This window comes from Vespa mandarinia, chromosome 17 (genome assembly GCF_050613455.1).
Source record: "Vespa mandarinia isolate Hongniang chromosome 17, ASM5061345v1, whole genome shotgun sequence".
Classification (NCBI taxonomy): domain Eukaryota; kingdom Metazoa; phylum Arthropoda; class Insecta; order Hymenoptera; family Vespidae; genus Vespa; species Vespa mandarinia.
Window position 1 is genome coordinate 953,237 of NC_140826.1, and position 14,678 is coordinate 967,914.

At 25.9% G+C, this 14,678-nt stretch overlaps 3 protein-coding genes across 5 annotated transcripts; all 3 read right to left on the reverse strand.

Annotated features, from left to right (window-relative positions):
• Nucleotides 1–461: 461 nt before the first annotated feature.
• On the reverse strand, nt 462–1,963 carry LOC118450367 (sorting nexin-24). Of its 3 annotated transcripts, none has more exons than XM_035886098.2 (4): nt 1,687–1,836; nt 1,412–1,591; nt 921–1,114; nt 462–847 (listed from the first exon to the last, which is right to left on the reverse strand). In XM_035886098.2, exons 1-4 carry the CDS (start codon nt 1,690–1,692, stop codon nt 685–687), a joined length of 543 nt encoding a protein of 180 aa, XP_035741991.1. In that variant the 5' UTR covers nt 1,693–1,836; the 3' UTR covers nt 462–684. The 3 variants fall into 3 exon arrangements, with proteins under 3 accessions (XP_035741991.1, XP_035741990.1, XP_035741992.1); XM_035886097.2 differs by having other exon boundaries at nt 1,681–1,814; XM_035886099.2 differs by lacking the exon at nt 1,687–1,836 and adding an exon at nt 1,866–1,963 and having other exon boundaries at nt 464–847.
• A 173-nt stretch (nt 1,964–2,136) lies between these two features.
• Nucleotides 2,137–3,943, reverse strand: O-fut1 (O-fucosyltransferase 1). The gene is made up of 6 exons (XM_035886072.2): nt 3,692–3,943; nt 3,480–3,595; nt 3,280–3,403; nt 2,851–3,215; nt 2,516–2,752; nt 2,137–2,424 (listed from the first exon to the last, which is right to left on the reverse strand). The coding sequence occupies exons 1-6, from the start codon at nt 3,798–3,800 to the stop codon at nt 2,221–2,223; spliced, it is 1,155 nt and encodes a 384-aa protein (XP_035741965.1). The 5' UTR covers nt 3,801–3,943; the 3' UTR covers nt 2,137–2,220.
• Nucleotides 3,944–9,692: 5,749 nt separating this feature from the next.
• Nucleotides 9,693–13,842, reverse strand: Patr-1 (Protein associated with topo II related - 1). Its single transcript, XM_035886100.2, has 9 exons — nt 13,703–13,842; nt 12,874–13,062; nt 12,376–12,796; nt 12,191–12,294; nt 11,606–12,102; nt 11,297–11,510; nt 11,026–11,226; nt 10,676–10,939; nt 9,693–10,585 (listed from the first exon to the last, which is right to left on the reverse strand). The coding sequence occupies exons 1-9, from the start codon at nt 13,739–13,741 to the stop codon at nt 10,328–10,330; spliced, it is 2,187 nt and encodes a 728-aa protein (XP_035741993.1). The 5' UTR covers nt 13,742–13,842; the 3' UTR covers nt 9,693–10,327.
• Nucleotides 13,843–14,678: the final 836 nt, after the last annotated feature.

The window sequence follows — 14,678 nt, forward strand, 5'->3', positions numbered from 1 at the left end:
CAATGTTTAGGGAAAAAAAAAAGAAAAATTTTTTCAGAGGGATTTCGATTAGCCGTGATATTCAATTTCGATGGTAGTAATCGCCATAAATAACAAGATATACAGCATTAAGATCTGCTTTACAGATTCGCAACATTTACAATCCAGGTATTCATACGATAATTGCATTAAGATAAATGTCACGAATAATGTAAACTTAAACTAATGAAATGAAATAAAAAAGACGATGATTCACGTATTAAAGAAAATATATTTTCTGACATTTTCACAGCCTAATGGTATCTCATACAAATTGTTCTTTATAGGTAAACGATCTCTTATCGATCGTGTTTTCATTACGTATACATTAGTAAACACTTTTTTGTATATTATTTATATTTTTGTTTGTTGATATACGTATCTGAAAAGTTTCTTCTTTTTTTTCATAAATATACTTTATACAAGCATATATATATATATATATATATATATATATATATATATATTTCTATGGACGCTAAATGATATTTGTAAGCTACATTTTTTTTCTTCATAACAAAGTTTACTTCGAAGCATCATATATATATATATATCACAAAATCTTTGATCCTTGTTGAATTTTGAGATTCTCATCAGTTCTATCATTTTCTATTGACTTTGCAAAATATAAAACTTCATTTATTCAAAATAAATTGAAGATATATTTTAAGATTTGTACAACCCTAAAAGAACACCATTTGTTACAATATCTGGAAGACTTGTATTCTTATTTACATGGATGTAAGGATCACGATGAAAAGTTAATACAGGATGATGTCCTAAGGAACTTGGATGAATATGTCCCAAATCATTAATTTGTTTTTGTCCTCTAAAAAATAATTCATATTAGAAAAATTATTATACAATTTATCGAATACAAAATATCTTATATAAATAATTACCTTTTCTCCGTTGCACCAGATGGACGACCTTCGATACCTAAAAAATTAAGTACCTGTTGTTTTGCAACTGGGAGTTTCAACATTTTCTGAATATACGCCTCTAATGCTTCTCGTCTTTGTTCGAGTACTTTAGGTTGAGAATTCCTAACTCTTTTTGGTGGAAATGGAGCAATATTCGTGCTATTCTTCTTCAGCTATAATAAGGCATAAATAATTAAATACCTATAGAAAATAAAGTTACTAACGATCTTTACGAGAAAAAAAAAAGAAAAAAAAAAAAAAAGAAAAAAAAAGAAAAAAAAAAGAAAATATTATAATCCTTAATGATATTCACAAAGGTACCGTAAAAAGTAATAAATTAATTATAAAATTATTCAATATATATTTTAAGTTTATTCCACGACGTACATCACAATTGCAAAAAGCAAAAAAAGAAGACATAAGTATACGAAGAAAAAAAAAAAAGAAAAGAAAAAAAAAGAAAAACATACCGTACGATGTAGCGCGCTAAATTCGCTATATCTTCTCTCGCTGAAATATCGAATGCCACTGTCTGTCTCGAATAATTCGACACAATAAACATAGTATGGTCTGCCATGCGATACCTCAACCAAACGGTATCCATTGATAAATGCTTGATACATTGCATCGCTAATTATTTTCTTAATAACCTAAAAGTACATTAAAAATATAATTTGGATTAGCTCAGTTAACTCGACAAACTTTCTCTCTTAGTTTTAATGTATGAATGTTCAAGTACATGTACATTCATTATCTTGTTTCTCTCTCCGTATAGTGTTTTTTTTTTTGGTTAGATAATAAACGCATGATTCAAAATCACAAACACTTAACGTACACATAATTATGTTTAGAATAATTTTTGAAATGTTATCGACCAATGAAAAATGAAGACGTTTAAAATTATAGGAATAATTCAAACCTTACCCGACACACTAGCTGTTTATCTCTTCAGATAAAATGTTAGCCATACGAACGGCGAGCCATATCCAATCTGTGTAAAGTTGCTCAAACAAAGAACGATAGTGTTACAATTGCGCGCATGCGCATTCATCGGATTCAATGGCGCGCATTATAAAAATCATATACGATGAAAAAATAATAAGGAAGAAGTTAATCAGAATGAAAAATTATTTCAATTTTTTTTTTTTTATAAATAAGACGAATGATATAAAAACTGTTATTACATTTTATTAAAAAATGAGTATAAAACAATTAAAAAATTTTTGCTATAGCGTCATCTTAATAAATATTTTATGTTTTTCCGGTTATAAATTAATCATTATAATTCTTCGCGAGAGATAGAAGGTGATGATCTTTCTGGTGGAAAGCCCCAAAAATATGTTGGATATCCTTTAACATCTCTTTCTCTTGCTACGAAAGCCGAAAAGGAAGATATGCAATTTCCAATAAAGTAGTTTGCTCTTCCTAAAATAGCTAAATCTAAATGAGGAGAAACTGGATCTGTTTGTCGAAAAACTTGCACCTGTAATAAAAATTTGAGAACAATGACCATAAAATAATTCAAATAAAATAATTGAAAGACAATGCAAGTTTGTTAGATAATATATTTTTACCTGCATACGTGCCAGAGAATTTGTAAGTTCTTCAATCATGTAATTATTGTCAGAGGCAACAAATATTGATCTAACATCGTTATTATTTCGAATGATACGTTTAATATGTCGTAGTATCACGTCGAATGATGGTAAACACATTGCAGTTGTTGCTTTACCACGTTCATTACGATATCCTAAACACTGTGGAGCAGCGAATAGGTTTGGAGTCATTGATGTATATTCACAAGCACGTACCTATGCAAAAATATCAATAATTTAATTTAGAATATTTAGAATATTTATTATTATTATTTATCTGATTTTTATAATATAATATTAAAATAATATAATACCCAATCAATTCCATTACGCAAATGAATTCCTATATATGCTCCTTTAGGTAAAACATTCTTCACAAATGCTTTTGCTTTTCTTTGTATCGATTCATTCCATTCTAAACACTTGTGTAATTCTTTATTTTCAAATTGTATAGGAAAGCTAGCAGGTGCACCAGTAAATGCTATTATTGGCCATATTTTAGATGGATACTTTTGTTTCCATTGAATTGCCATATCAGTATGATATACGTCATAATGTAATGGACCATAAAATTCTGATTTTACAAAATCTATGTTATAAGTATCCCAGAAAGGACCAAATGGATTGCCTTCTTTAGCATTACAAGATTCACCTTTGCCACGTGGCGAATAACAAAATGCTAGAAAAGAATATAACTTTAAAATATAGTTTTATTCGTTATACTTTTAACATTGAAAACTTACATACTCTTTCCCTTAGTGGCCATATCGTTGGTGCTAAATTATCCATAAAATCATGCATCAACATTGCTTTGTGACATTCTTGTAATTTTGAAACATTGAAATAGGTATCAAAAGGAACTTGTATCTGAGTATAAGATAATAAATATTTTTAATTCTACTTTTTTCTGAAAAATATGCGCAACATATATTCAAAAACTTACAGATCTTGTTTCTCCTGTTCTATATTCAACCCATGGTGGTAAAACTAATGTACGATTCAAAGCTTTAGCAAAACCTAATGCACCGAGAAAATGATCCGCTTGATTTCCAAATCGGCCTGACATAAAAAAAAAGATGGCGTAATTAAAATAAATAATAAGAGAAAGAAAGAATTTGAATGATAAATACTTTATTAAATAAAATAAAATCTTACCCATACAAGGACAATAAAGAATATATCCATTGATATCAACGTCAAAATCTTTACAATTTACATTGAAAATCATCATTAGAAATATAATAAAATATACAATTCGTACCATTGTTGTGGAATAAAAATATCTTCACAATGTGTGATATAAATTTGAAAACAAGTTTTAAATTATATTCATTAGTATTAATCTTATTAGATTAATAATCAACTTGTATAAATCGTATATACAATCAGCTGATTCGTTGAAAGAACATGTAGAAACAGCGCCAACTAATGGAATGTGAGGATAATAATGTTGTCTTCTATTGAAAAACCCGCTCATTTTAAAACCTATATTAAAAATTACACATATTGTTGACAAATTATATTTAAAAATAACAGAAAATAACAAAAAAAAAAAAAAAAAAAAAAAAAAAAGAAATGCCAGGATTATTTCTAACCCTATCCTGCAAATTTCATAATATCGTCATAAAATGTAGTATATGTCATCTTTTATGACAGCATTTTCCAAATTTTTCCTACGTCTTCGCAAATCCTAAAACATTAACGGAACATCTTGTTTATTTTATATGGTAAACAGATATTAATAAAAAATAAATTAAACAATTAAATATAAGAATTAAGGAAACAAAACAAATATTATCCTCAAATTTTAATTGTGTAAAACAAAACATATATGAAAATAATGAAATTAATTCACATTATTTTTTACGGGACACTTTTCATTGACTTTTCGTTTAATATAATTTAAGAAACGTTGTTCTAAAAAAATATTATAATTAGAAATATAATTTCTTACAGACTATTTATTATTTTAAATTTAAAGAACAAAAGGATAAATTCAATATTCGAATAATTCCAATCTTATTATAAGATCGGTAATTTGGAAATTCAAAAAATTATGAAACTTTGCGTATATACGTAGAGAATATATAAACAATTTATTATACATAATTATATTTATATGTATAATATAAATATCTTATTTATAATAGAATTAAATGCTAGACGTTTATTAATAACGTAAAATTTCATCGGACATATTGGAATAAAAATTGTATTCAATGTTAATGAAATTTTCATATTTTAGCTGAAACAAAATCAGCTACTATAATCAGCTACTATAAATGTATAATATAGTTATAATATATTATACATTTATATTATACTAACGTTTTTATGGAATTTTTTATTGTCAAGGAACAAAATGATAATTTTGATTTGTACGTACAACAATCGTTATTTCAACTGTAAGAATGTTTATATAATAGCATCTACATTTGGAAAATTAAGAAAAGAACTGTTCAATAAATATATCTAATATAACAAATATATCTATCAAATGTGAGATCTCAGATGGTTTTATTATTGAATTCATAAACTGTTCATCTACATTACAAAATGGTATATCATTTAATTAGTATGTTGAAATTTTTACAATGTCAAATAAAACTACAGGAATGATATAACTATTTAATGTAAATGATTTCTATTAATGGAAAACTTTGTAAAAAAAATTTTCCAATCTTATAATATTGTTAATTATGACATTGATCTACATGGACATAATAATTTAATTAAATTACAAATTCTTATTTATAATCTACATTCTTTATCCAAGTATTACGAAATATTTTGCTTATGCATTTTATATAAAAGTGTATGTATTAATAGAAGACCGAATAAATTCGAAAATCCAATAAATTTCACTTTTTAATAATAAGATTTCGTTCATCCCTCTTGTTGGTTTTATATACAGCGATCATCTACAGCTATCATATGATGTATGTAATGTAACAAATTTCTATATTTCAAACATTTTTTTGAAGTTTTTCATTACCATGAAGAATAACATTCACATTATATATATATATTCAAAGTTACCTAACTGTACTTGAATTGCTTATTAAACTGCTACAGCATTATTTTCACCTATTTTGTGAGAAAATAAAAGGAAAGTTCGATAATTATGTTAAAAATAAAAAGTTCTAATAAGTTATATTTAATAATTCTGTTCTTTTCCTTTATTTTCATATAGTATATTACTATTGTGTAATGAGAGACAAAAGTATATAATATGAATTAATTTTACATTTATAAATGTTAAAGCACTGCTCATTATGCGTTATGTATATGATACAATGGGATTTAAAAGTTCTTTGATTGTCGAGAGATATAATTTGTATTTTTATTATATAAAAAAAAAAGAACATAGATATTTAAACTATCGATTAAGATTTTATTAAAAAAATGAATAACATATTAACATTTTTGTTTATAATTTTGTTCTCATTACATAAACAATTGAAAAATGATTAAAAGAAATATCTTTTGTCTCAACATTTTTTTTATCACTTACAATTTGTGAGTTACAATACAAAATCGTCAAATAGTCAAATTTTCAGGAATGAATTTTATCCATCTTAGAATAAATCTGGGGAGAAAAAATAATGTGTATAATACATACCTATATATGCTGTACATATTCCTAAAGTTTTATAATTTTCTGAATTTCCGGATTGAGAATCTTCCTTTATTAATAATTGACTCAAATGAGTGATCGATTATATTTAATAAAAGTCATAAAAAATGGTTTAGTTAAAAAGTGACTATCTATATCAATTAGTTTTATCAAATTAATCAGATTATTGTATCGAATACATTTTATCATATTCTTTTGATATCAATATTAACTTAAGAAAATAATAAAATAACACTATAGGATGCAAAACATTTATTTAAGACTTTGATTTCAAATTAGGTCAATTCTGTACATACACAACAGCTACAAGTATCCTCCTATACTGTATAATAAATTTACAGTTTTATCTCTTTTTTTTTCATGTACAAGAGTACCATTGAGTACATAATACATGCATAATATATGTAGTAAACTATATAAGGATCTCTTGAGAGACGTTAAAATAACGATCCTTAGTTTTAGGGTTCTATTACAATCATTTTGTTTAAACAGAATAAACATAGTATTTCTATAAAAATATATCTTTAAGTAAAAATCAAACGCAAGTCTCTTTTCCAATTCAACCACTTTAGCTAGTTTACAAGAAGACATTATACACCTTTTCTTTTTTCTTTAATTTTCTTTTTTTTTTTCCTTTTTTAATCTTTCCATACTTTTTATTTGGACAAAAAAGTTCTATTTGATTTCTTGCGACATACTTGCGATCTCGAACGTGTTAAGGCATGTATTAACAAAAGCATGTAATTAATTGGCATTACAAAAGTACATTATAGAGATGATATATAATTATATTTTTCATTTCACATATCAGTAAATTTAAACAGACATGTACTGTTATATATGAGCATGTATGAATCTCTAGCTTTATTACTACAACATTAACAATAATATGTTAGATGTGTAATAGCTGGCAATGAGATTGAATGAGAAAATTCTTAAAATTAATTATGGCAAGTCAAGTATTAAATAAATACATATGATTCTATGGAATGAGAAAAGAATTAATAAAAAGATTTTTTATATTGATACATCATTTTGGTAGAATCTTAAAATTGTTTATGAAATTGTTAAATTTACATTCATACAAGCTCGTATTTCAACAGTATATAATTGGCCTCATCGTCCTATTTGTTTTAAACATATGTATAAATAGGTCGATTTAAGGCATCAAAAAATAATTTGGAAACAATATCATTAATGATTTTATATAACTTAAGCATTGATCGAACCATCGTAATCTAATGCAAGTCCTAACACAAATATATTTTTATATTACTACAATAATAAAATTTCATTTATTTAAAATCTTTTATGTGACAGCAGACATATATTATATTTGCTATGAGCTTTTTCTCAACTCAGAGCAGCCCAGTTACGTGATAAGAAGAATGTAGTGTAACTTTTGGGCTAGTTAGGACTTGTATTGGTTTTAATAGTTCAAAACAAATTCTTAAATTACTTATAAAACACGTAATGTTTCTTTATATCAAATAGTATCATGTCTTCTACCAAATGAATTTTGTGCATTAAGTATTTAATAATATTATATTCCTACTTGTTGAATAAAAACTGTCATAATAATGATCATAACATAATGCATAACATGAAAAGCAAGTTTGTAGTCTGTGGAAAATGATCGTATATAAATGAATGATCGCTTGTCGTTGACGTGAGATATAGATGTTTCCATTCAAATATATAAGTATTAATTCTTATGTTCATAATGTACATGTGAAGATAGTTCCTAATGCAAAAATGAATGAAAATTCTTGTAATATTTAGGTATGAACTAGATTCATACTTAAATACGAACATATATATATATATATATATATAAATATATATATATATAAATATATATAAATATATATATATATATAAATATATATAAATATATATATATAAATATATATAAATATATATAAATATATATATATATAAATATATATAAATATATATATATATATATATAAATATATATATATATATATATATATATATATATATATATATATATATATATATATGATAAAGATGAAGCTCGAAGTAAGAGCTATTCATTGAGCATCTGTGAAATATTCAAATTCCGAATTTGAAATTTGTCATATACACAGATATAAATCTTGCAAGTATATATTACAGTGAAATCATATTTACCATCTATCTCTATGCTTAAAAAGAGTAGTACTGCAATACAGTGCTTTTCTACATTATTAGTTCTTGTTTACATGCTTTCACGACTCAATTGAATTAACTACCTCTTTACAACTCTGTTATTAAAATTATAAAATAACAAGATTATTTTTTTTGTAAGTTTTTCAAATATTTTTTTGCAAAATGATGCAATATCATATTATGGGAGCGAAAAGCAAAACTTTTCCGCATCCAGTTACAAAATATATGAAGGCATTCACTCATCAGCATTCCTCTATGTACAAGCTAGACGTACATAAGGTAAGATTGTATTAATGTATACTGCAATAAAAATTAATCAACTTACATCGTGTTCTAAAGGCCATGTCATTATATAGTTTACATTTTAGATTCTTATAGTATTGCAAATTCATTACGATGTAAATTGTAATTTCACTGTATTAAAGTGATTACAAATTTCGTATCTAATAACATTTACTTAAAAAAGAAAACATTCCCTACATTGATAAGGCTTTAACCATTGTTGCAACTACAGCAGATTCAACATTATCACATGTTTATGCTTTTGGAACTCACGGAAGTTGAATTTAGTCTCTTAATATAATAATCATTGTAAAAAGGCTATATTTTTTCTTACATGTATACAAATTTACGCAATGATTGCATGTGTTCTTATTTTCATGATAATATTCAAAGCATAACACAAAGTAAACAATGAAGATGCTTCTGTTGGAGTTATATTTTTTGCTGTACTTAGATAATTTTATATTTACTCTTTTAACTTTAAAAGGAGTCTAAATTTATAATATATTTTAGCTTCATCAACTGAATTATAATTCGAAACGTACACGTATTTATATGTAATGCATCATGCATTTAATAAGTCGATTTTAAGAAAATACATTTTATTAACGTGTGATAAGTTTTGCAAAAGCTGAGCGTCTAACTCCTATTTTGACTACATACATTAATAACACTGAAAGTTTTGTGATATTGTAATGATACATAATGCTGACAAAAATATATTTTAAACTAAGCCAAAAGGTGGCCTATAATCTTAACAATAAAGATAGATATCTTTATATTCTTTTAATTGATGCAAGTACAATTATCATTGGTCTTAAATTTTGCTCTACTAATATACAACATATGTATAAATTAAATATGAAATTCATGATTTCATATATGTATAAAAAAAAGAAAAAAAAAAGAAAAAAGAAAAAAGAAAAAAAAAAAGAAAAAAAAAAAGAAAAAAAAAAAGAAAAAAAAAATATAAAATGAATAGTTATTACTTTATGATTCAACTTTACAAAATATATTGATATGCAAATATATTGAATCATAATACAAATATGTTTGGTTGTATTCACTTATTATAATTAGAACATGTTTATATATTTACAACCGAACTTATTTGTTACAACTTAATAAATTATTAAATGTTATACCAATGATATTTGTACTTGTGATTTCGTATTACTTATTATTTGAATAAATCACAAAATATTTGTTGTTATAAATAATATAGAATGATTACTATAGGAAGATAGGGTGTGCAATATGGATCACACTAGATACCAGTTTTACATGTAGCTTTTTGACAGATAAGAAGAAACTAATAATAGAAATCATAGAAGTTTAAGTTATATTATTTGCTATTCTTATTATAGTTCAGTTGAAATATTACAAAAATTACAACAATATCTTCTTTTGCAATTAATGAACAAAGTTACATGCAGTATAAAGATACAAAATTCAAAATTATTAGATCAAAATCTAAGATAAAGGTTAAATTGTTATATCGCTTAATATTTCCCATATAAAATTATTTTCTATCATGTAAAACTATAGTACCCAGTATATTTCGAATATATTCATAGGTAATGGATACCTTAATAAGATTATTAACTAGAATAATAAAATATTTTGCAAGTCTATATTACTTTTTGCATTTTGAAAAACAAACTTTTAAAAAATCGTCAAAAACAAGTAATATCACACTATCGTGAAGAGTTGGCATCAGTTAACAAAAGTTCTAACACTCTGTACCTGTCAATTTTTAAACTGGAAATCCGACTTAAATGTTGATTAAGTGTACTTGCAGCAACTGGTTGACAGGGAGCTACACAAGGTGATGTATCACCAATTAGTTCAACAAGAGTTATTATAAAATTGGACCAATCAGAAGATAAAGTTTCATTTGTAGGATATAACTTCTCTGCGCGTTCCAAAAGTGCGGCTAATACAGATACACCAAACTAAAAAAATAATGGAAAATTTAGTTTCTGAGTTCATTATAGTACAAAAATGTTGATTCTAAAAATATAAAGAATGGATCTTTCATTTACCTTATTTACGAGAGCAAAAACTAAACTATTATTTTTCACAGGTTGAGTAGCAGATTCGGATAATGCTCTTGTAAGTCGTAGTACTGTATTAAAATCCTGTACAGTGTCAAGCCACCTTCGAAACTCGGCATAAAAATTTGTCAATAAATGTGTATCTCTACGACCTATAATTGCTAAACTTCTCAATATACAGGTCCATAAACCTTCCAACTGGCTATTGTATTCGATTACATTTAAAAGAGGTAAAAATCTCAATAGCAATGTCTATAATAAAATAAAATATAATTTTTAATAACAAAATAAATTTAATATAAATGCATAATATTATTACAAATTATTATAATACTTACTTTTCCTTTACGAATACTAAGCATACTAGCTATTTTGTCATCTTGTATTAGCTGAGAAATAGACGTTAACATCATGCAGATTAGTTCAGCACCTGTTTTTTTAACAATGTTTGTTTCTGTTTCACTATCCTGTTGTTGTTGTTCCGAAAGCACAGCTAAAGGATTATTTAAATCTTCAATTTTCAACAGTATTGTATACATCTGAAAATTGACAATCGCAATAATAATATGTAGTCAATCTTTTAATTCAAAATAAAACAATAATGCATACCCTTTCAATTTCAAGAAACAATTGTCTCGTCTTTTTGGTGTCTTTTTGTTGAGATTGCAGAGTTGAATGTGGATCACTATTGGGAACAACATCCATATCGATAATTTTACGAGGCGCAGTAACACTACTAAATTGCAGCTTCCCTAATGAATTCTCAAATTGTGCTGGGATATATACAACTTTTGATGCAACATGTTGAGGTTGTTCGCGATTTCTAAAAATAAAAAATAAAAAATAAAAAATAAAAAAATATGCATTTAAAATATATGTAAACTTAAAAATACATAAAATTTTTGTCTTGGATCGTACCTAGAATCTTTTTGAAATCCATTGTTATTATTATGTTTTTTATCTTTCTGATCTTGGTTTGCATTTAGTTTATTTTGTCTATCACAAAATACCGTATAATAATAATCATCAACATATGGTTGGTTTGTATTTAATTGTAGCAATTGAATATTGATCAACCATTGTTTTTCTCTGCTACTCATAAGACCAGCATACTCGTCATATTCTCCAGAATTATTTAAACCATTTATTCCTTGAGGATGATTGTGATGTTGATAGTGATAATATCTTTGATTATTTCTATCGTGATTACGATGAAGATATTGATTATTCTTAAAAAATGGCTGATGATTTCCTTGTTGTTCATTGGAATAAAATAATCTATTTTGGTTTCTTTGATTCCCAGGATGTGGAAAAGAATGTTGTTGGTGACCAGCTTGATTACTAGAAAATGGTGGCATCATTGGATGATCTTGACGAAGGAACTGTGGAGGTCCTAAATTAGGATGAGGTGGATGCTGTAACATAATATTAGTTGTTGAAAATATTGTTTCTCTCTAATTATTTTTAATTTATTATAAATTGAGAGTTTAAAATTTTACATACATGAAAATTACTAGTAAATGGTCCATGAATTGGCTGTCTTGGTGCTCCTTGCGGTAGCATAACATGTGGTGGTAAAGGATACCGCAATACATTAGCAGGTTGATCTAAAAAAAAAAAAAAAAGAAATATCGATTCAACTAAGTTCAAGAAATGCAGATGTTTTATTTGTATTTAATAATACTTACTAGATAATAATCTAGGATGTTGCATAAATTGTGAATGCGGTAATCTTAAATTTGGTGGCATAACCATAGGATGTGGACCAGGTAAACCTAATCCTGGTGGAAATCGAGAAGTAGGTAGGCCATTGATTTGAAGCTTGTCATTTAATGATAAAGCTTCAAAAATAAATGACCCCTCTGGCTTTTGTTGTTGCAGTTGAGATGGTTTTGTAAGACCAGGTGGGGGTCTATTAGCGATAAGACCCCGTTCCAGTTCTTCCACTGTACATACATTTTTTAAGGTAGTTGCCAAAGAAGGGGGTGGTCGAGGTTTGGGTAATGGTATATTAGGACTATCCCATACACCTGGTTTAGGTACAATTCCTTCTTTCTCATCTAATACTAAATGCGATAAACTATCTTCGATGTTGACACTGATACCATTCTACGAACAAATTTTAAAAATATACTTTTCCGTTTGTAATACTTTAGTTTCAATAAATAACTAGCTATAATAATAACCTTTTTATCAGAAGCATTTTTATGCTGCGACCTACTAGACTCTGTAATTTCTGCAAGTTTCTCATGATCTTTCTCCCAATCTCCAATGGTAGCTTCAGAACCAAAGGTTTCATCGTTTAATGCATCATATTCCTCCTCACCAAAATCATCCTCCTCCAATGGGCAATCAAGCCCATCTTCTATACCATCCTAATTCAATAAACACATAATAATTTTTTAATACCTATTCAATGTGTGGTAGAAATAAAATATACAAAATAATCCCTACATATTACAGTATAAAATAAATTCTATTGGGCAATAAATTCATAGATATATATATAAATATGTGTATATATATATATGTATGTATGTATATATATATATACACATGTATATATATGTATATATACACATATAGAAAAAATAAGGGAATAAGTGTATGAATTAAAAATAAAATCTAAAATTATTATCTTTCGAATATTTGATGTTAATGACCTTTAGGACGAATGAAACGGAAGTGAGGTTAAGGGATATATCTTTTCGATCATTTACGAAACGAAATCATGCGAACTTTTTTCGAAATTCATACCGCGTAAAAATGCCCAATAATAAAGAGCCGCGTTATAAACGTAATAAATAATAATTGTAAAAAAACGTGAATTAAATTTATAGTCATAATAATAAATGAACTATAGAGTTATTGAATAAAAAAAAATGATACATTTCTACCGCGACGCGCCTGTTTATTAAAAAAGATTAAGCACGCACTACCGGTTATGTATTGTCCATATATCATATGCGAATAATATATATTTTTTACGAAATTATTAGAATTAATTGTACTTACTAAGAGCGTTGTGTCGAAACCGAAAAAAGAGTCTGCCATTTGTTGAAATTAAATGTACAAAATGACATGTTCTGATGAAACGTCAAGTGCACCGAGAGGCATCAGCTGTCATGGCGGCTATGTTATAAACTTAAACGAATATATTCCAGATGGCGCATTTACTATAGAAGTGCATCAACTCACTCAAATTGATCTTTGAAATAAAAATACTCAACAGGCGATTGGACAAAATATTTATCGCCCTGAAATGGAAGTGGGATTTTTGATTGTCGTAATTGTTCATTTAGTTCACACCAAGTTCAAAAGATTTCTAGGTTATATAAGATAAATGAGATACGGCACTATACAAAGTATAGTACCTGTTGAATGGAAAAGTATAATAAAAAGTAAACTATATTTTATAATCGATCATATTGAAATAAAAAATATTGTAAAATAAAAAAATTTTTATTATATATTAATAATATACATTATAATAATATTATAATGTATGTTATGTATACAAAATCTTGCAAAATTGTTTCGATGTTATACGTAAATATCCAATCAGATCAATTTTCGAGAAAATTTTTATGATAAATAAAAAGTTAAGGTAAATAAGAATTTTGTAACAGGATATAACATGAGCTTTAAAAAAGATGATAGAACTTATTAAAAATATTTTATATTTTAAAAATAACAAGGTTTAATAAAATACAGATTGTATTTATGTTTATATTCCAAATTTATTTTTATGTTTATTACTGATACATCATACAATTTGATATAGTTATATAGTAACATAAGTATATATATAATATACATTTTATTTATTTTATTTATTTAGTAATAATTATACGTTTCAATGAAACTTACGGTTTATACTTAATACTTTCTTAATACGTAAGGGAATTTATTTAATTTAATACATTCTTCAAACAAAATTATTATTTACTAAAAAATGTAGGATAGTTTGGTAAAAGCATTTTTTTTTTAT